At 38.8% G+C, this 22,373-nt stretch overlaps 1 protein-coding gene across 4 annotated transcripts in view; it reads left to right on the top strand.

The window, feature by feature from the left end:
• LOC111871766 (kinesin-like protein KIF3B) overlaps positions 1–22,373 on the top strand; it is a 102,045-nt gene that overhangs the window by 65,584 nt on the left and 14,088 nt on the right. For all 4 annotated transcript variants that reach the window (XM_023865078.2, XM_023865076.2, XM_023865077.2 and 1 more), the window contains 5 exons: positions 716–854; positions 12,879–13,069; positions 15,620–15,772; positions 18,945–19,136; positions 19,730–19,953. In XM_023865078.2, coding sequence (XP_023720846.1) covers positions 716–854; positions 12,879–13,069; positions 15,620–15,772; positions 18,945–19,136; positions 19,730–19,953 — 899 coding nt within the window. The remainder of the gene's footprint in view (positions 1–715; positions 855–12,878; positions 13,070–15,619; positions 15,773–18,944; positions 19,137–19,729; positions 19,954–22,373) is intronic.

The following is a 22,373-nucleotide window of genomic DNA, read 5'->3' as shown; positions in this document are numbered from 1 at the left end:
TGTGCGTGAAATTTGTGTAAATTCACGTGAAAGTTCTGAAGTTGTGAAGTGCTGTATTTCAGAAACTTTCTGGCCAGCTGTTTGAACAAGATCTTCACTGACTACAGATGGCCAGCCATTTCACTCTTCATCATGTACATATGTTCGCCCATCTTTGAACATTCTACACCATTGTCTTACAGTTCCTTCACTTATTATACTTCGGCTATACACTGCAATAATTCAGGAAGAATTTCTGCAGCACTCGTGTTTTTAGCATGAAGAAAGTGAATAACAGCAAAAATTTCGCAGCTGGCTAGGTTATAATCACAGATCACATCATAACTCATTCTGTAGAGGCAAGAGCAAACACTAGGTGACCAGTTATGTGATGGTTTACAAGGCAGTGAGTCAAGTGACACTACCTTGCTTGGTTGAGCTCTACCCTGCTCCTACGTTAGCTGCCTAAAACACACGGGTTACCTTCCGACTAGCCCTCGTATAACAGTTGCCCTTAAAGTCAAACTTTTAATTATATAGAATTTTTCATACAGGACTTTATGGAGTTAATTCCAATGTTATTTTGATATCCGAAGACATAAAGAAAGATAACATGTTTAATTAATAGATGGTACAAATTTTATGGTGGGTCTTCTCATTGTACTCATTTTGTATTGTGAGTTATTATTTATTATATAGCTTGGTGATGGAAGTGCATGAATATTTTTTTTTGCAGGGTGAAAGGCTTAAAGAAGCCTCAAAAATCAACCTTTCTTTGTCTGCACTGGGGAATGTAATCTCAGCCTTGGTTATTTCATCTGGGAAGGCTCCACATGTTCCATATCGTGACTCCAAACTCACAAGAATTTTGCAAGGTAAGAATAGGTTATTTTACAAACACATTCATAAATGTTAATGGCGTATTGAGAAATTTACCAATGGTCACACATATGGCTGGGGTAACTGTATGTCTTGGTCAGCTGGAACAGTAATGTTTTAGTATCTTTCTCCAGTTGGGTGATTGCGATTTGAACAAATGTCTCTGATTTTAGCTTCTAATCATTTTGTACACTAAAAAAATTGTTTTCGAAGGAGATACTTGTTCTAAAACAGCCCGCTATCAACTCAGAGTTTCATTATACATAGTTTCCGACAAGAATGAAAGCAAGTGAAACACGTGGATAAGAGAATTGTTATATATGCACTTTATTCCTGCTGTAGAATGCTATGCTCGTATGTGATATTTTTCTTGTGAAATTTGTGGATCTTAAAGTTTTGAAACATACATGCATTGTCAACAAAAGTCAAAGCAAAGGAAACTCTTAAAATTCATGAGTGCAAATTGTACAGTAACGCAGTAACCATGGTATGGTTCTGATAGATTCTGAAGCACTCATGATGATAATATACAAATATTTTCATATCTACACAGTTCCTGATACTGAATTAGATACAGTATATTCCATAATGAAACTGATATTGGATGCAAAACTCTGTTTTAGCACGGCACCACATATTTTCTGTTATTACTTTTGGTGGTATAAAGACTTTGAAATACGTGCATGAGCCTCTGAAAGCCTATTTCGTCGGTCAGTCAAAATGGTCAACACTTGTTCTTAATCCTGTATTTAAGCATCCTGTTACATTGCTATATCTGAAACTGTTTATATACTGCACAGTCTGTGAAAAGTGCAACAAATTTTTCCTTTCTTTCACTTCCGTCACAACATATTTCAGCACTAAATGGCCATTTTCAGGTGTCTTACTATGCTAAAACTGCTACACTGCACTAGTATTATCCATTCATCACATATGCGACTGCACGCTTCACCAGTTTGACTACGATTATGATGTCTTGAATCATGAAGCATGCAGTCACGTATGTGATGAATGGGTAATATTACTGCAGTGTGACAGTTTTAGCATAGTAAGACACCTGAAGATGGCCATTTAAGACCTAAACATATTATGTCAAAAGTGAAAGAAAGAAGGAACAATTTGTTGCAATCTTGACAAACTGTAGTACATAAACAGTTTTACTTGTTCTTAATTTTATTCAAAATGAGAGTAGCAAGGTCTGGTTGCTAGTTCTGCATAAGCAATTAGATAATTTTATCAGATTACTTTTCTTAGGCACACTGCAGCCACATGTTGAGTGCTACTTGTAGTCGAAAAAGCTTCTGCAGGCGTGCCGTAGCCACAGATGGCATAAAGGTGGCCACAGCTGCCCACTTTGAAAGGTTAAGTCAGACACGGCTGCTTGCTGTGAATCACCTTTTAGTGATTCCGAGGGTAGTTGATGACATAGCCTCACGTTTCGCTGTTTAATAACTGGTTCTGTAATATGATGTACTGGGCACCACTCAGTAGAGAACATCAGACCTTCACAGGACCATTAAATGGGCCTTGGCTTCAGCAAGACTGTCAAACAAAACCCACGACAAACTTCACAACGCCTACACTTTATTTAATTTTGATTATTTACATCGTTAGTATCACACATAATGGCTATACACAGTTCCTTTGTTCCTCTTTCGAGGAGAGACTCTTACACATGTCTTAACTGTTTAAAAGCTAGGCATTGTCTGTCTTTGAACAAAGAATTGCATTATAACGCTACCATTGCAAGGTATGACATCCAGTAACTGGCGTTTTTGATTATCTGTACTTTGGGAAGTACTGGGTCAACTGCCTTAAGCAGACCATACACGATCAGTAATAATGTCATTACCTTCCTTCATTACTCCTTCATTACTTTTCAACCTTACACGATCATTTTAAATGACATTATTTGCTTCAGTACTGCTCAACTCATCAAGAGAGAAGCACATTTATTTTGTGTCAGTTTTTTTGAGGATTATATGGATCCTTGCAGAAAAGCATGTATAGCTATAATTTTAGCATTAGGCACAAAACGAAATGTTAAGTGCCGATGCTGGATGAAAACTGGTTACAAAAATGTGAAAAGTATTTGCATGTTGTGCTAAAAGAAATTGGTGCGATGGAATCAGAGGATTACAGAAACTATTTTTGTATGAGTGAAGGAACATTTGATAAGTTGCTGAGAATGGTCGAACTATTGTTAATAAGGAAGGACACTAATATAAGGGAGAGTTTACCGGTGAATGAAAGATTTGCAGTGACCCTGAGGTACCTGGCTACAGGAAGAAACTTTGAAGACCTCAGGTTTTCAGCTGTCATGTGATCTGCTACAATAAGTGTTGCTGTTGTTGAAACACGTGAAGTGCTTATATACGTCCTGCAGGAGTATATGAAGGTAAGTCCTCTTTTGTATAATTGTTTTGTATCAATGATTTGCTCATGGTATATGTTAAAATTCAAGTGCAGTAGGGTATATTTAAAACATATCAACTAGTTGGAAGTTATTTATTAGAATACAATATCTTGAACAATGAAACGCATAAAAATTCTATTTAAAAGGATGTGACTAACGAAACGTGAAACTAGCAATGAGACTGTTACAGAACAACATAAAGGATCATAATTAGGATTTAAAGTTTGTAAAGAATGTAGGCAATGCATCTTCTTGTTCATCAGCTGGAGAGGGACGAGAAGAGGTATCCACAGATGAAAAGGATTGAAGTGATGACCTCCTTACAGTTATAGGGAAAGAAGTTAGCAACGAAATGGTCCTGTACATGGGATCCTCGTTGATTTTCATAGAATATCTGTGTAGAGTGTCTTGACTCACCTCAAAAAGGATATCACTGATAGCTTTCCCAGCTAAAGCTCTTTGCTGAAGATCCAGTGTATTGAGTTTCTCACCCCAAGCCTTGGCAGTAGTCGGGATATTTTCTTGGGGTTCCCTCGGTTGGTCCAGATATGAACAAGCTTTCTGTAGAAGCTTGTTTTGTTTCACCATTGGTCCAAGTACACGTTGTTTCTTGGGGTGAGGTGGTGGTGGAAGAACTGATGATCGTGATGCGGTAGGGGCTGCTGGTGTCAGGAATTGTTCTCCGTGTACCTCACTGTCTGTTCCATCATGAGTGTCCTGAATATAGATAAAACTGTTGTTATTGTTTTTGTTACTATATTTATCTTGTATTTATATATTTGTTGTATCTAAATTTCACTGTTTTTTTTTTCAGTTTCCCAGAACTCCTGAGGAATGGGTTAACATCGCTAGTGATTTCAGCCATCTTCATCAATTTTGGAATACCATGGGGGCAGTTGATGGCAAACATATTGCCATTAAAAAACCTGTGAAATCAGGTTCCTTATACTACAGTTGCAAAGGGTTTTTCAGCATCGTGCTGTTAGCTGTGGTAAACGCAACAAAGGAAATCATCATGGTAGATGCTGGCATGAATGGATGAATATCAGATGGAGGAGTTCTGTACTACTCAAAATTTGGGGAACCTGTACAGCAAAGAGCACTGAATTTGCCAAAACCCACACCATTACCAAACACAGCTGAACGTTTTCCATACGTGTTTCATCGCGGACGAGGCATTTGCATTAGATGTAAATTTAATGAAACCCCACTCACAGAAATTTCTTAATGAAGCTCAACATGAATTCAATAAAAGATTGTCAAGAGCTCGTGTAGTTGTGGAAAATACTTTAGGAATTCTCGATTCAAAATTTAGTGTATTTCAGAAGCAAATCAGCCTTGAACCGCAAAAGGCCAAAACAGTCACAGTGGCTTGTTGTTACTTGTACAATTTCCTTGCAAAGGAAAGTGATCAAGTATATTTTCACCCAAATGAAAAAAGTACTGATGAATATGACCTTGCAGATTTACAAAGCACTCTGAACAGAAATAGTACCTGGGATGCAAAGAAAATCTGAGATAAATATTGTGAGTACTACAACAATGAAGGCAAATTGGAGTATTTACCATTTGTAGCAGCAGGAAACACCAGCAACTTATGAAACTTTTCTTTGTATGTATTTGATTACAGAGTGTAAAAATAAAGTGTATTAAATGCTTGAAAAGAAATTGCTTGTTTCTCTTAGTTTAACGATAATAAGAAAGAAAATAATAATATTCATAATAAATTCTGCCAAGCTGTGAGAACATAGTTCAGTATTCATTGACTACAGCCCAGGCCTGTTTTAACAACAGTAGCTAGAATCATAGATCTGACCCCATGAGATTTTCTGGGGTTCATCTCCTCCCTGGTGTTTGTGTGTGTTTAAAGGACTTCTGGTTCAGATCGGTCAAAGGGTTTTCTATCTGTAATCACAAAATCTCAGTGGGATGAAATTACGGGTGGAGGATTATATGGGGTTTCATGGTGGCTTGCATTAACCGCAGAGCCAATTTCATTTAAATATTTGACAGAAAATTATGTTGCCTGTCCACCAGCTTGAAGGACCCGGCATTGCCCAGTTTCTGCCTTCTCTTTGTAAGAAATATAATGTAAGGCCGTTTGTCCACCTTTAACACAATTTTGGGCACCCATTAAAATTTTGATGATCCTCAACTTTGAACTCCCCTAAAAATCTTGATGACCCCTTGTGTAAAATTTGGACAAATCTTGACACATGACACATGCAAAGGTTCTAATTGTTACAGTAACAGAAGGGCTATGATGCAGAATTCTCTATTATGTATACAGATAAAAATTATTGTTAATAATGTCGCGTATTGGGCGTATANTACAGCCCAGGCCTGTTTTAACAACAGTAGCTAGAATCATAGATCTGACCCCATGAGATTTTCTGGGGTTCATCTCCTCCCTGGTGTTTGTGTGTGTTTAAAGGACTTCTGGTTCAGATCGGTCAAAGGGTTTTCTATCTGTAATCACAAAATCTCAGTGGGATGAAAATACGGGTGGGGGATTAGATGGGGTTTCATGGTGGCTTGCATTAACCGCAGAGCCAATTTCATTTAAATATTTGACAAAAAATTATGTTTCCTGTCCACCAGCTTGAAGGACCCGGCATTGCCCAGTTTCTGCCTTCTCTTTGTAAGAAATATAATGTAAGGCCGTTTGTCCACCTTTAACACAATTTTGGGCACCCATTAAAATTTTGATGATCCTCAACTTTGAACTCCCCTAAAAATCTTGATGACCCCTTGTGTAAAATTTGGACAAATCTTGACACATGACACATGCAAAGGTTCTAATTGTTACAGTAACAGAAGGGCTATGATGCAGAATTCTCTATTATGTATACAGATAAAAATTATTGTTAATAATGTCGCGTATTGGGCGTATAACGTGACAAATAACTTCATGATGTATTTGATGTAGCGAATTTTATTTCACATTCGCACTTACAATCACCCAAATTACAGATTTACGGTTACTGCTATCTGCAGTATCACAAATAATACACTCCAAATGCCACAATACAACTGACTAGTTGCTGGCTAACTCAGAACTAACTCGGAGGTAGCTCGAGGACTGACTCGGCGGTAGCTCCAGGACTGACTGACTCAGTACAACTCACTTCGGCGACTGTCCACATTAAAACTAACTGTGAATAGCCTTCGCTGCTCCTTATGTGTAGCCTTGATGGGACAATTGTCGTCTGGTCCGTGTTGCTAGCCACGCTGTCCGGAGTTGTTGACTGCTGCCTAGCAACCGCGATATCCCTCGGTGACGTCACCGCTGTTGATTCGCTTTGCATAGCTTCAAGGTCGCGGGGACTCGGCTAACATCGGCTCCGCTCGTGAAGTCACCGCGCGTTGCATAGCTACCAGGATGCGGGGTGATTACTCGCCTATTACGCGAGCGCTGCGTTACCGCTACGTGCAGCTGGGGAGGTAGGGGTCAACATGTCACAATAAAATTTGTATATGTAGGTACTTACCTGGTCTACCTGTTGTACATTGGCATTGACTGGTTGCTCAAATTTGTCGAGAAACTGGAGGGTGTAAAATACCCAGGAAGTAGGCTGATACAATTCATCTGTACCACTTCCCAATCTCTTAGATGTCACAACTTTCTTTAATTCCTTCCTGTAGTTATGGCGAAGCGTGTTGATTTTTCATCTCACATTAGCGTGACTAGGCTCTGGTTTTTTTTTAACATATATATTCAGCATTTTGTCAAAGGCCATATTTATTTTTGTCTTATTTAAATACATTTGGTTATTTGGGTTCCACAATTCTGGTAGGGCTTCGCCCTCTTCTGCAGTCACGTCACTTGTAGGGGATTCAGTGATGGAGAAATTAGTTTCGCTGCCCGTGTCTAGTTATAGTCACTCTGACTCCACAAAGCAAAATGAGTAATGAAGGAGTAATGACGCGCACACTACACGGTCATTACTAATGACAGTATCTCCACCATGTGCCAGTAATGATGCCTCGAAATCAGATAATCCGGATTCGCATCATTACTGACCATCATTCCAGTTCCATCTGCCTTACATGCTCATTATTAATGTCATTCCAATAAGGTAATGACATTACTGATCGTGTAAAGTCTGCTTTATGAAGCTTACATCATGCCTTACTAAACAAAGAAAGAAATAGGATCACAAGTTTTTTCAGAAGTCATAAGACGTTTAGTTATCGTCACTCAGTGTATAGCCTATGAGTAACGTAGCGCATGATAATGTATGCAATTCCCTCAAATTCATGATTTAAGTCTTACAAAAATACAGTAGTTATAAAAAAATAAATGTATACATAAAGTAGGTGAAGTATATTATTAAAAAGGAGTAATAGGTTACATAATTTTATGAAGCCAGTACAGCATGTGGAGTGATAGTCTGGCTCTCTGTTTGAAGTAGTTAACAAACTAACAGCAGCAGCAACCTGACGCTTTTATAGTCTCAGTACTTACAGCATCGTTAAATAACCAACTAGAAAACTAAAAAATACACAGCAGAAGGAGGAGGATGAAAGTGACTGAGAGGTGAGCTTCTTTCTTCTTTGTTTTAAAGAGGAGATGTGATCAGCTTTCAGTGTAAATGTGCCCTTCCCTTGTCATTCTATATTTAGCAGGATTTCAGTCTCAGGTCTTGACGGAGTTATATTGATGAGAAATAATGAGTTCAGGATTTACAAAATCCATAACCGCGAAATTTTCAGGATCTTGATGCCACATGCCATTTGCAACAGCTGATGTAGTGTAAGCAAACATAAGAGCCAAGCAGCAGTCCAGACAACTGCATGTGTGACTGGTAATGGCAATAATTATTTACTTAATGAACTCTATCAAATGTTGATGAGGATTTTAGTTAACCAGTTAAGTATATATATTTTGTGTTCTGATCTCTCCCACAGTGAGACATTAAAGCTTCCTGGACATTTAAATTTCTTACTGCGGTGTTTATTTTTATAATTTGTTGCTTCCTTGTTAAAATTAAGTGTCTTAACGACGTGTCATTTATATCCTGTGTGTTTGTGAGGCCATAGCTTAAGATTTCGTCACCTGGGTCAGTTCTTCATGGAACCAATTGACCTTTATGGCGACCCCATAAATGAAGTCGTATATTTCATTTGAAGTATAGGATTAATAAAGGGTTAATCCAAAGCGGAAGCACAATAGATAATTGAAGATCGCAGTGTGAGGGCCAGATTTTATGGCCCACCCCTTATACACATGTGTCGTTACAAAATTATGAAACAAGGATTACACACTCCAGATATAACTGTACTACAGCACTCACTAAGTCTCGAAAGCACACTATAAGTCTTCCGCTCGATGACTTCTTAGTTATCGCACACTCGCAGGCTGCTAGCTTGAGAACTGTTGATAACACACTCGCTCGACTACTGTTGAACTTGGTGACTGCTGCTATATGTCAACTCGACTCAGCGACTGTTACTTTACAACTCGGAAATGTCTTCGGTGATGGCCACATTACAACTAACTCGCAGCCGCTGTGCGGCTCACTTATATAGTCGCAGTGCTTGCCTGTTGCGTAATGAGTGCCACATCATCCTGTTGTGTCACCGCCGTCGACTCGTGTGGCATAGCTACCAGGTTGCGGGGGCTCGGCTAACTTCGGCTCCGCTCGTGACGTCACCGCGGGGAGAGTGGCGGGGTGATGACTCGCCTATTACGCGAGCGCTACGTTACCGCCACGTGCCGCTGGGGAGGTAGGGGTCCTTCGTTGCGCAACATGTCACAGTATGCTACTCTTGTCACTGACACATATTTCAGTTCCCAATATGTTATCACAGTGGCATGTCTTGACTCGTGCACATTCACTATGCAGTCCTAAACAGTGTCTGATGTTTAGAAATGAAACGTGATCATAGAAGTTGACTGACACAGCCATCTCCAGCCTAAACACGCACTCACATATTTGATTATTATTACATTTCACTATGACCTACTACAGCTCTGCCTCGTTGATATCACATGTTTCTTATTCCTGTGTGGGCTGAATTTGTGCTTCCTTTGCAAGTTCAAGCCTACTGTGGATGAATGAACTGTGCAACAAAAGCTATTTGTTCTTACAAACATCACCTCCAAAATCATTATCATGTACAGACTGTGAAATCATCACTAAAATGATTATACCACAGGAAACATTGCAACTACAGTGACACCTAGTGTGAGGTCTTTATAATTATGGTGTACTTTTTAATACCAGCCCATAGTTCACTTTCTAACTACTTAAACATTACATTTAGACATTTCTTAGCCATTTGTTGAACTTTGGTCACCTTTCACACGTCTAGAAGTAAGCCGCCATATGGCAACATTGGAAATGGTGCAGCACACAGGGCCACCCTGCAGCTTTCACAGTTGTACTTTGTTTCATGATGCTGATCCTTTTTGTAACACACAACACAGTGCCGATACAAGTTTACTTTGAAACTGTTGTAGCAGTGTATGGGGGAGAATGAGGAGCATTCATCCTTGTTGCTGGAACAGTTTCTGGTGGTCTGCCTAATGGTCCGTCTTCTGTTATATGATATTTTGAATTGAAATTTTCTGGACGTTTCGCTTGAAATTCCCTCCTGCAAATATTGCCCCTGTTTTTTTTTTATTTTCTTGCTTCAGTAAATATGAATTTAAACAACAGATATCAATCAGATGACTGAAGTGCTTTTTATAGTAATTTTTTTAGTCTTTTCCTTGTACTGCAATAGCTTGTTGAGTAAGCATCACTGAGGTCCACACTTCCCATCCCGGAATAATAATCAGTGACTGCTTTGGGCTTCTCCGTGTCTTTCCTTTGAATTCTAGTTGGAACCATTTATCATGAGTAGTACTCATAAGACAAATATCTTTTTTAATGTTATATTTTAGCGTCCTGTTGCACTGATTTTCATCCATTATATGTGTACAAGTATACCACATACAAGTTTTAATGAGTGTAAATTTATCATAGTTGACAAATACAGACTTTTTAAATGGTTTGTGAAAACATGAGGGCAAGCAATGCAATAGATTGACGTAGTTGGGACACCTGATGATGGCACTGTGTTGCTGAAAAATGTGAAGTGACAGGTGAAATTGTGTGCACTACAGGACGGCCACTGTATACATATAATATCTTTTTTGTTTTTCCACTTCATTATCATTAGCCTGTAGACTTAAAAAATGTACTCCCTTTTTCAGTTTTGTGCTCTTTATCTCCTGTTTTGATGCAAAGTTCCCATAGCATCAGTCTGTTTGCTGCACAACTTATGGAATAGATCTGGTCTTGAAAATCAGTTGTCCATGATTACACAGTATCCCTGATTCAGTAGAGGAGCCATTACTTGTAGAACTACTTTTGAATCACATGGTTCATTTTTGGGGACTCATTGAAAACTGTGTCTTGCCCACTGTAAATAATAAAATTTCATACATTACCAGAGTTGGCTTCACACAATTCAAATGATTTTATACCAGTCTAGCACATTTTGAAAGAATGTATAACTTCCACAACAAATGACCCTTCCACATCATCAAAGACTCATCTACTGACANTGTGGGGGGGGGGGGGGGGGATATATACACTCCTAAATTTGGCAGTTAGATGATCCAGTATGGGTTTGAGTTTATACAGTCTTTTGGAACCACTAGTGGCCTCATTGTAACTTTGTTGTCAGTAAAATGAAGAAACTTGAGTAGATGAAACCTCTCACTGAACAGATCCAAATATATGGATGTTTCCAGAATTTTCTTCGGGGGAAAATACCCCTTGTTATCTGGTTTCTGGTGAAGTCCTTGTATCAGATAGAATCCCAGCAACTTCATTTTTCCATTTCTGTTCATCTCCTTCCAGTGATGGGTCCTAGATCTTAGTTCAGATTGGATGTCTTTTCTAAAAAAAAAATTGGGCATACCGATTTGTTTCCCTGGCTGTGACTTCCACAGTTTTTGGTGTACAAAACAACTCAGAGTATTCCAGGCAGTCTGAGCTGTAGTAGGTCATACTGAAATGTCACAATAATCAAACATATTTGTGTTTAGGCTGGAGGCAGTATTGTCAGTCAGCATCTATGAATGTGTTTCAGATGCCAAGCAGGACTGCAGATATTGAATGTACATGAGTCAGACATGCTGTTATGATCACATATTGGGGACTGAAATGCATGTCAGTGGCATCCTTTTGAGAATGAAGCCATAAGTACAGAATTTTATCAGAAAATATTGTCTCAATTTTATGGTGCATGACTATAGGTAGAGTATTGGATTATTGGATTTATTGACCACTTGCATGTCGTACTACAGACAGCTATAACACCGTCCATATTTCCATGCTTTACAGTTTGCTTTTACACACATTAGTGTCCTCAGTTTATTAAGAGTCTCCCGTATGTGTTTCCTGCAACAGATTTTAACACTGGAACTATAACAGTTTCACTGAATTGCACACTCCAAATATCACTGTACTACATCACATGTAAAGTTTTCTCTTTACAACCTGATTGCCAACTGAACTCATAGTGCCATCTTCTCAGCCTCCCTTGCAGATCCCAACTCTCGACTAACTGCTCGCTTGGAACTGCAGAACTTGACTGATGATTCAAGCTGCTGTTGCAGTAGTTGATGTTGACATGTTACAGAATATATTAATGGAGATTGAATATCGCTGAGACATTGTATGTGTGACAGATGATGCCCTTGTTGAATGTATGTAATGTTCAGAACAAACTTTGACAGTTTCTATCACAGAATATACACAGACAGTGTGTCTGTGTCTTATCATATGAGTACAGTACAGTACGAATGATGCCGACGAGATCATTCTTAAAGCTGTGGATGAACTTAGGGTCCTGTATCAAAGTGTATAAGGACTCTCTGAAACTAAGGTCAATTGAACCATTTTTTAAGAAACAGTAAACTAAGATCAGAGTTTTAAGAAATGTGAATTGTTATTTGTGGGCTTGCTCTTTTATGTAAATTGTATTCAGTTATGTAGTATGTGTTTAAATAAATAAAAGATGAGCTCTAGGAAGTAAATAAATGTTACACCTTACAGCATAACATTAGAACTTCAACTACCCACCCAGCAGTTGAACTGTTCATGAACTGCATAATTTGAAGTCAGATTTTCAGTCTGAAGCACTTTAAATTAACAAGGTTTACCATAATATCTGGGGCTCACAGTAGTGTAGTTGATTGAGGGACTATACTACGAGCCAGAAGGTTGCAGGTTTGATTACTGATGAGATCATTAGATTTTTATCAATTCACCTAATCCTTCAAGGTGCACTATGGCCCTGGGTTTGACTCAGCCTCTAACAGAAATGAACACCAGGAATCTTCCTGGGGGTAAAGGGCAGCTGGCACATAAGGCTGACAACCTCTCCACCATCTATGAACCTATTGTCTAGAAAATGTGGGAGCCTGAATGTTTCACAGCCCAGTGGGCCTCCATGACCTGTTACAAGGATAACTTTACCTATACCTTTAATGTAATATCTGTTTGTGTAGTTAACTTGCTGTGGTGACTATGACAGTGCCTTTCATATTATCATGACATTGATGTGACTGCAGTATCTCTAAATGTTCGTATTTCATTTACAGACTCGTTAGGTGGAAACTCAAAGACAATAATGGTTGCCAATATTGGTCCAGCCAGTTATAATTATGATGAAAGCCTTACCACGTTAAGGTATGCGAACAGAGCTAAAAACATAAAAAATAAGCCAAGGGTTAATGAAGATCCAAAGGATGCTCTGCTACGGGAATACCAAACCGAAATTGCGAGACTGAAGGTAAGTATAAAATGCCTGGAGCATTATCTCATGTAACCACAAATCTGGGGCAGTTCATAATACCAGAAAATGAGACAGTGGAATTGAGAGGAAGACCCATTTTATTAAACAAAAGATTACAATCTTTTGACTTTCAAGTAAGGAGAAGTATGGCTGCGCCATGTTTCAAGCGGTTAGTCACTGGCTTCCCACTGCGGTGGCTCGGGTTCGATCCTGGGTCTGGTCAAGTGGGATTTGTGGTGGACAAAGTGGTGCTGGGTCAGGTTTTCTCTGCGTACTTCGGTTTCCCCTGCCAATCTTCCTTCCACCAATTACTCCACAATCACCCTCACCTATCTGGGGCTGGTAGAATATGCCAGTAGTGGCCGCAGTACAAGGGACTTAGTCCCACCCCACTAGCATTAAAAAAAAAGAGAAGTATGAATAAGGATTGATTACAGAGTTACTTAAGTATCAATTTTTAGCTTCCACTGGTTTTGCATGCATAGGTGGACGTAGTTAAAGAAGACTGGATATCATAAATTCTTGTTTAATGTAACTTACACCCCCCAATGGTGGAGTTCTGTATTTATTTATATCACATGATACTTTCTGGTCTTTTTTTTTTACTTAGGTGTAACAGTTTTAAATATTTAATGAAACTGGCACAGTTTTGGATATACTGTAAATTCTGTTTGTAATAAAAAAAATGGCACAGTACTTCAATTGTTAAAGGATATTTTTTTCATTTCATGCATCCTGTTGTGTTACAATATACAATTTCTTTATTAAAACCATCACAACACGACTATATTAAGGTCAGTACCTAGTGTGGCTCTGCTACATGTTTCGGCTGTTAAAAGTCATGATCAGGCAAATGCATGGATCGCATCAAGTGGAGGAACTGTTTTGGAAGAGACTGTGAACCTGTCGTCTTGACAGATTATGGATGAATGAATAATCATCAACTTGATTATGAAGTAATAGTATTAAATTTTGTTATAATCAACAATTTGATTATAACAAAATTTAATACTATTACTTTCATATCATTTTCAGATTAACATTAATATTACTACATCTACATCATGAGCCTCCAAAACAGTTTATTATATACACAAAATATAGAATACTCCAATTTGTCCATGGGAACACAACAAAATCACAAATACCAATGACTGATTCGATGATGTAAAGCATCACTCGAAGAATTTTATTCTTGTTTTATAGCATCTAATTCATTGTATTTGTACACCAAGTATTTTAATACAAGTAATATTATTGTATCCAATTTTATTAGTACTGCAGTTCAGTGGTGTATGTATTGTAACGTATTGGGTGTATAACGCGACAAATAACTTCACGCCATATTTGATATAGCCAATTTTATTTCACATTCGCACTTACAATCACCCAAATTACAGATGCACAATTACTGCTATCTGCAGTATCACAAATACTACACTCCAAATGCCAGAATGCAACTGACTGGTTGCTGGCTAACTCGGAACTAACTCGTAGGTAGCTGCCTTGAGAACTGTTGATAACACACTCTGACTCGTAGGCTTGCTCAGAACTAACTGTGAATAGCCTCCGCTGCTCCTTATGTAGCCTCGTTCCGGACCATTGTCGTCTGGTGCCGTGTTGCTAGCAACGCTGTCCGGAGTTGTTGACTGCTGCCTAGCAACTGTGATATCACTGCTGTTGACTCACGTTGCATAGCTACCAGGTTGCGGGGACTCAGCTAACTTCGGCTCCACTCGGCACATCACCACGGGGAGAGTGGCGGAGTAATGGCTCGCCTATTATGAGCGCTACGTTACCGCCACGTGCCGCTGGGGAGGTAGGGGTCCTCCGTTGCGCAACATGTCACAATATGTTAGCCATGTATTTGCGTGATGATGGCTTTTAATAGCCGAAACATGTAGCAGGGCCAAACTAGGCACTGACCTTAATATAGTTGTGTTGTGACGGTTTTAATAAAGAAATTCTTAAAAGATAATATTGTGGGCTGGCCATGTAATGAAATGTAAGAAATGTTTATACACATTTGTAATGGCTAAACCTCATGGAAAGATGCCAGATGGCATTAATGAGGTGTAAATACTGAGGACATGCTTTGTGGAGATGTGGCTCAGGAAAGGGTTCAATTACAGCCACCTTATGACATGAACTTTGTCACGTAATTATGGGAATGTGTTTATGTCCAAAGTTTGTATGCCATCTACTGCCCATAGTTGCATTAGTGATGGAAAACAAATGGACAGAGTTATAGTACTTGCCTCCATATTCTCTTCCACTACAAGACATATCAAACCCCCTGAAATATGGTTACAGATGCTAGAACATACCAGTAATAATATATTCCTGTTCTGTAATGTCAGATGTTACAGTTTCATAAGTACCCAAAATTATGACTCACATGTATAGCTTGGTTTCGTTATCTGTGCTAAAACCCAAGACAATCAAGATTTTTTTCACTGCTCCAGTTGTAATCTTGTCATTCTAAATAATGTATAATTGAAGCTATCAAAATGACATACATAACCACAAAACACTTATTGTCTGCAGAACCTACTAGCTTTGAGATTACAAGAGCGAGCAGCACTCTCAGAGCAGCAGAGACTTGTATCTGCCCAACAAGAGAAGAAATGCGAAGAAGACTCTGACCCTTATGCTGATAATAAGAAGGACAAAGGAAAAATGCATAAGGCTACTGAGGAGGTAAGTAGCCCTTTTTTTTTGTCATGAAATGCAAGGTTTGCAAAGCATAAAGATTTCATAATGTTCACCATTCAACTGAGTGTGTTCCATATACTAATTGGCTGTGGAGCTGTCTCCATGGAGTAAAACTCTGCTTGAGAAACCAGTAAGCCACTCAAGATATTCCCAGCATTTTATGGAACCCAAAAAAATTTGTTACTGTGTTTATGTGATCCTGCCACTGGTCCTTGTCCTGAGCCATATGAGTCCAGTCCACACCCATCTATCCTATTTTTTTAAGATCCCTATAGATATTCTCCCAACTGTATCTAGGTCTTCCCACTGGTTTCTTTCCTTCAGTGTTTCTTACCAGAATCCTGTATGCACAACTCTCCCATGTATGATGCATGCTTTGCCCAGCTAATCCTCCATGACTTGATCCTTCTAATCATGTTTGGTGAACAGTGAGCGTTATGAAGCTCCTCATTATGCATTTTTCTCCAGCCTCCTATTATTTCATATCCCTTAGGTACATTTATTCTCCTCACTACCCTGTTCTCAAACTCCCTCAGTCTGTGCTCATCTCTTAATGTAAGAGACCAAGTTTCACATACATACAAAACTACATGCAAAATTATATGCAAACAGTAAAGGACAAAGAAATGGCAGTTCCTTATAAATTTCACAATGAATAGCAGGTTGCCAGTTGGTGTTGTGGAAACAAGTTAAAAGTGAATATGCATACTGTGTAAGAAAGCTTTTAATGGAACATGGTATCAGTTAAAAAAATCAAAACCACTGTGAATTTGATAGGCCATTTCCTTTTGGCAGTGAAAGTATTGAAAGCCAACTGCATGTACAATTGAAAGACTGAATTTTTTTTCTTTAGCATTGGACAAGTTATGTGATATCACAGACACTGCATAGCTAATTTTCTGTGTTCATCTTATTTCAAAAGACTTTGAGGTTTATGAAGAAATGTTGACAATTTGTGGACTGGGCTGTGCCATAGCTTATGTGGTTATTTGCTGGCTTCCCACCATGGCAGCTTGGGTTCAAGCCCAGGTCATGTCATGTGGAATTTGCAGTGGACAAGTGGCACTGGGACAGATTTTCTCTTGAGTACTTCAGTTTCCCCTGCCACTTTGCATTCCACTGATTGCTCCACAGTCATCATTATCTGTCATCTTGGGCTGGTACAATAGGTCAAACATTGACCACAGCACCAAGTGAAGTAAAAAAAAATCTATGGACTGAGAGAGCGGACTCATGGTGTTGATATTGTCACATATTAGTGATCAGGCACAAGGTTTGGATTGGTAATTGGGTTTATTGAACACTTACAACTCATAACTACAAGTAATTATAATGCTACCACCAATCTGCACACATAACAAATCGCTATAGCTCATGCTGTCTCTGTCATAGTCTTCAATAGTCGTTGCATGGAGGTTCTTCTGCTTCAGTACTCACTTCCTCACTGGGTGGCAGCAGGCTAACAACTAAATCATCGCTGACTAACTTTTCTCATTCATACTTGGTATATAGCCTCAGGTCAGACCACATGAAAAATTCTGACTCTCACATTTCTCCCGTTGCATATTTATTCATTGCCAAGAATTGACTGGCTTGTTTGATGACAAAGGGGCATGGTTACTGTGCCATTGCCTAGCAACGAATGATGTTTCTTGTTAAACTATCTAGTCATGCAGTTTATGTTTTGAACTACCATTGATGTTCCTGAAAATTTGAGTTAGTTTGATTTGTTTCATTCTGGTCGGTATCATGAGAGGTTAAACAGTTCCATCCAGTGTAACTAGTAAAGATTTTTCTTATTTCAATCCTTCATCACGTACATGTTTTGGTCTTTACAGACCATCCTCAGAGGGAACATCAATACAATCGGAATCCACTATTACAAAATGTGTTTGAATGCCAAGATATATACATACAATGCTGACAAAGTACAATGGTTATAAAATATAATGTTTTAACAGCTACAGTGGCTGTCTTAATATGTTAAAATATTTACAATTAGTTTGTTAAAATTTTGTTGGAAATTGTAAACCAAGTTGGTTTGTGTCCTTTTTTTTTATTATTTCTTTTGAAGGAGGCTAGACGTGTACTGCCTTGTTCTCTCATTTTTATGGGTATATTGTAATATTTCAGCAAACCCTATTTTGTTCTTATGTGGGCTTTTGTTGTTTTTGTTGTACCATTATTGTCGTCCTGTAGGTGTTCATGGTGCACTGTGTTATACTGTTAACGGGTGTGTTGACTTGCATATTGATACTCCTTATGTCTATGACGCTTGTGTGGGCATGTTAGATTTGACATAGTTTCTGTCACAATGGATGGCGCACCCACAGTGGTTGAACAAAAATTTGTATTTATTGGTCTCTTGAAACATCATCTCCAAGTGAGGAGAAAATACAAAATTTTGCATGTATCTTGTTGAAGACCTGTAAGAGCAAAAGCAGAATTAAAGAAACAGTTCATACAGTAATCCATACAGCATTATAATAGTTGCAGTCATTTGTCTTTGCCTTGTGAACAGGATTGACACTTCTTTGTGACAATTTTCAGTTCTCCATTCTTGCCTTAGTATTAACATTTATTATGATTTATATAAAACTTCTATCTCCATTGTAAGATTTAAGGTTGTAACAGTGGTTGTTGTGAAGAGTTCCATCTTCTGGGATATAATGCTGTGTAGTCTATTGAAAATCAACCAACATCTCAGAGGAACATGCCACCTCCACCTTAAGTGTTGAGAAATAAGCCAAGCAAGAAAGTAGCATGAAGCAGGTAGCAAGCAGAGCTCTTGGCCTATTCTTCAACCCTGACCGTGGAAGCAAAATTTTCCTCTGAAACAGTGGCTGATTTTCAGTATACTACCCAGCATTATATCCCAGAAGATAGAACTCTTGAACGTTTATCTATGTCACAGTGCCCTCGAAAGCAATGACACTTTCTTGCATCAGTTTGTATCAGCTTTCAGAAGGTGATGTTTTTAGTTGGTGTAAGTTAAATGTTTCTTCGGTATTCCTTGATTAATAATACAGTGGTAGTAGATGCATGTGTTGAGATAATTTGTGTTCCTTCTGTGTGTGTTGTCCATGATTTATAACCCTCAGCATTTTATAGCTTTGGCGTAATGTTCCCATGGTGTTAATGGTTTACATTCTGCTAGGAGAAACGTCTTTACGATGAGCAACAGACAAAACTGTTACTGGCACATGAAAAACTGGTTAACCAGAAGTTGGAAGAAAGGATCCAGGCAATGGAGAGCAAATTGTTGTGTGGTGGGAAGAACATCATTGACCATACAAATGAACAGCAAAGGGCACTGGAACAACGTAACCAGGAGATTGCTGAGCGCAAAGTAAGTTTTAAACTTCTCAATTTGCCCTTCAGCCCACTGTATAGTGATGATGAGCCTGATTCATAATGCACAATGAATGAGTTGCACTGGCTCATTCCATAACAAATCAGACAAAACTGAAGTAAATTTCAAACATACCATCATGAATTCTCACAATTTTTGTGCCATTACTAGCTGTACATAAAGTAAAAGCTTTCCTAGAGTTTCAGTGTTCTGTTATTAATAAATTCCTATATAATAATTATTGAAGTCAGGTACTTATTAGTGTGCAGTAGGCCAGTACTCCTCACCCACCTGAAATATGTAAATGCCTCTTTATTTAGAAGGTCAGAAATATGCATCATGGTGTCCAGCAGTAGTTCTTCTTAAGGAATCTATCAGTGCAGAATTTATGCTTACATGTGCATTAGTTTTGAAGTTGTGACCTTCATGCAGACCTTTACAAAATGTTACGATTCCATTTAGGAAGCTGAAACATTTACACATTAGAAACAAACAATACAGACAAATCGAATAAAAACAAAACAGTAACCAGAGTTGACTTTGGCTCCATTGTCAGGCATTTAAAATTTTATATTCATCTTCACTTTCAGAAATTGGAAGTGGAAATGAGGCAGCAAATAGAGCTGCAGGAGGAGTCAGCTGTAGAGATTCTAGAGACCTACACAACACTACAGCAGGAGGTTGAAATTAAAACTAAGAAGTTGAAGAAACTTTTCACCAAGTTACAAGCAGTTAAACAGGAAATTCATGATGTTACCGATGAATTTAATCGAGATAGACGGGAACTTGAACTCGTACAAAATGACCTAATGAAGTAAGTACATCTGTAAGTGGGTAGTTGCATAAATTGTGTGAAGAGCTTTGGTTGCTCAGTACAGGACAGATGGAGATAAAGTTGATGAAATTTTCCAGCTGCCTTTTCCCATGTCAGTCCCTTGTCTAATACTACACCAAGGTACTTGACATCACTGGAGAGCTGGATCGTCTTATTGAAGAGGGTGGGTTCCTTAAGGGCCTTTATATTTCTCTTCCTCGTAAATGGTATAACTACCATCTTATTAGGCTTGTGCTTTCACACCATCATTGGGCCATGTACAGAGCTGTTTGAAGACACTCTGATACTGTCAAAAGGAATTTTCCGTTTATGAGGATTGCTATATCATCAGCATATCCTACTGTATAATACCCATCATCATTAAGTAGCCACTGGAGATCATCGCTGACCAGGTCCCACAGAAGAGGCAAGAGCACGCCACCCTGCCAACAACCCCTACATGTGGACGCCCCCAGGGTTTCTCCTGATAATGTAGCAGCTGTGGTTCTGCTTTCCAGCATAGCACTGATCCATCTGCATATTGCAGGCTCTTTGCCATGCTTTCCAGCGGCCTGTTTGATTATATCAAATGAGATTCTATCGAAATCTCTGTCTATGTCAAGGAATGCTCCTAAGGCAATATCCTTGTGTTCAATCGCACTTTCTATGTGTGTTACCACATTATGTATTGTGCTTTTGGTAGATTTACCTGTTTGGTAGGCATGCTGGTTTCCGTGCCTCTCCTGTTCGTCCTGCTTTGGCCAGTGCCCAGGTTCTGCTGACTTTGTCCATCGTCCTAATTATCAATCAGTTTTGAATCAGGAAAGTGAACCATGAATAATTGGTGCGTATATTTCATGAGATGGTCTCCAGATTTACCTTCAGGTCGTCTTTGAAAAACTCCCAATTGGTTCTCTTAGGATTCCTATAAGTAGCTTGATCTACTGTAATGTTCCTTATTTGAAAGCATGTATATCTGTGATCTGATAGGAACGGCTCATCAGATACATGCCAATTACTGATCAGGTTTCCTATTTTATTGGTCCCTAGTGTCAAGTCGATAACCTCCCCCACAGTGTATGGTGCATGTTGGCATCACACCAAACGATGAGTTGCCTTTTCCTAAGATGGCAGTAATCAACGATGTCCATCACTTCTTTGGAAGGTAGTGGCTCGTTACCTAGGTTTAGAATATTAAGGTTTGAACTCACCAAATATTCCATGAGGCATTCTCCTCTTGGCTTGATGTCAGTGCTCCCCTTCAGCATGTGGTGCACATTGGCATCACACCCAATGGTGAGCTGCTTTTTCCTAAGATGACAGTATCCAATGATGTCCCTCACGTCTTTGGAAGGTGGTGGTTCATCCTAGTCATATGGAAGGTAAGCTGAAGTGACGATGAGCTCCTCACAGTCTCCGCCCAATGTGTATGTCATCCTCACTGTTGTTGTGTCTCTAGAACAAAACTCCAGCAAGGGTAAAGCATTAATATGATTATTAACATATATGCATGATCTCACATTTTCTTCAGATGAACAATATAAAAGAATGCATGTTAGGTACTATTGGCGAATTGGTTGGTAAAGTTGAGAAGATAGCAAGAAAACCATGGGTTACACAGGAGATGATGAGTAAAATGGAGGAGCGAAAGAAATGGAAGAATGTAAACAATGAAGAAGGCAGGAGGAAATACAGGAGACTGAGGAATGAATTGAAAAGAGCCATGGACAGGGCCAAAAGAATATCTTGAGAAGATATGTAATGAGATTATAGAATTTCAAAGGACAGGGTGTTATGATTTGATGTACATGAAGACAAAAGAACTAGGATGGAAAGAGAACCATGGGATTCAAAATATTGGCATCGAAGACTCCCAGGGGAATAGAATAGTAGATCAGAGGTAAGTGCTGAAAATTTGTGAAAATTATATTACAGAACTATATGATCGACCTGATCGGCAAGAAACCTTGGAAGTGGAACCGGTAGAAGAAGTAGATACAGATGAGAAAGGACCATATATTTTACAAAGTGAGGTGGAAAAAGCTATCAAGGACATGAGGAATGGAAAGGCTACAGGAGATGATGATGTACCTGGAGATGTGCTTAAGTTACTGGGAGAAGGTGGTTTGAAAACACTGACAAAACTAATAAACACCATATATGAAACTGGGGAGTGGCCCAAGGACTTTACAGAAGTGACAGTGATTGCCTTAAAGAAAAAGACAAAAGGTACAATATGCAGCGACCATCGCACAGTACGCCTTATTGCACATACAGCAAAGATAATAGCAAAGGTACTTAAAAGAAGAACTGAAAGGAAAATAGAGGATATACTTGGAGAGGATCAGTTTGGATTTAGAAGAGGAAAAGGAACCAGGGATTCAATTGGGAAGATGAGAATTATAGCAGAACGAACTTTG

Source organism: Cryptotermes secundus, unplaced genomic scaffold, assembly GCF_002891405.2.
Source record: "Cryptotermes secundus unplaced genomic scaffold, Csec_1.0 scaffold742, whole genome shotgun sequence".
NCBI classification, from domain to species: Eukaryota; Metazoa; Arthropoda; class Insecta; order Blattodea; family Kalotermitidae; genus Cryptotermes; species Cryptotermes secundus.
Note: the sequence above shows the minus strand (reverse complement) of the source record. Positions and strands in the feature narration are given on the sequence as shown.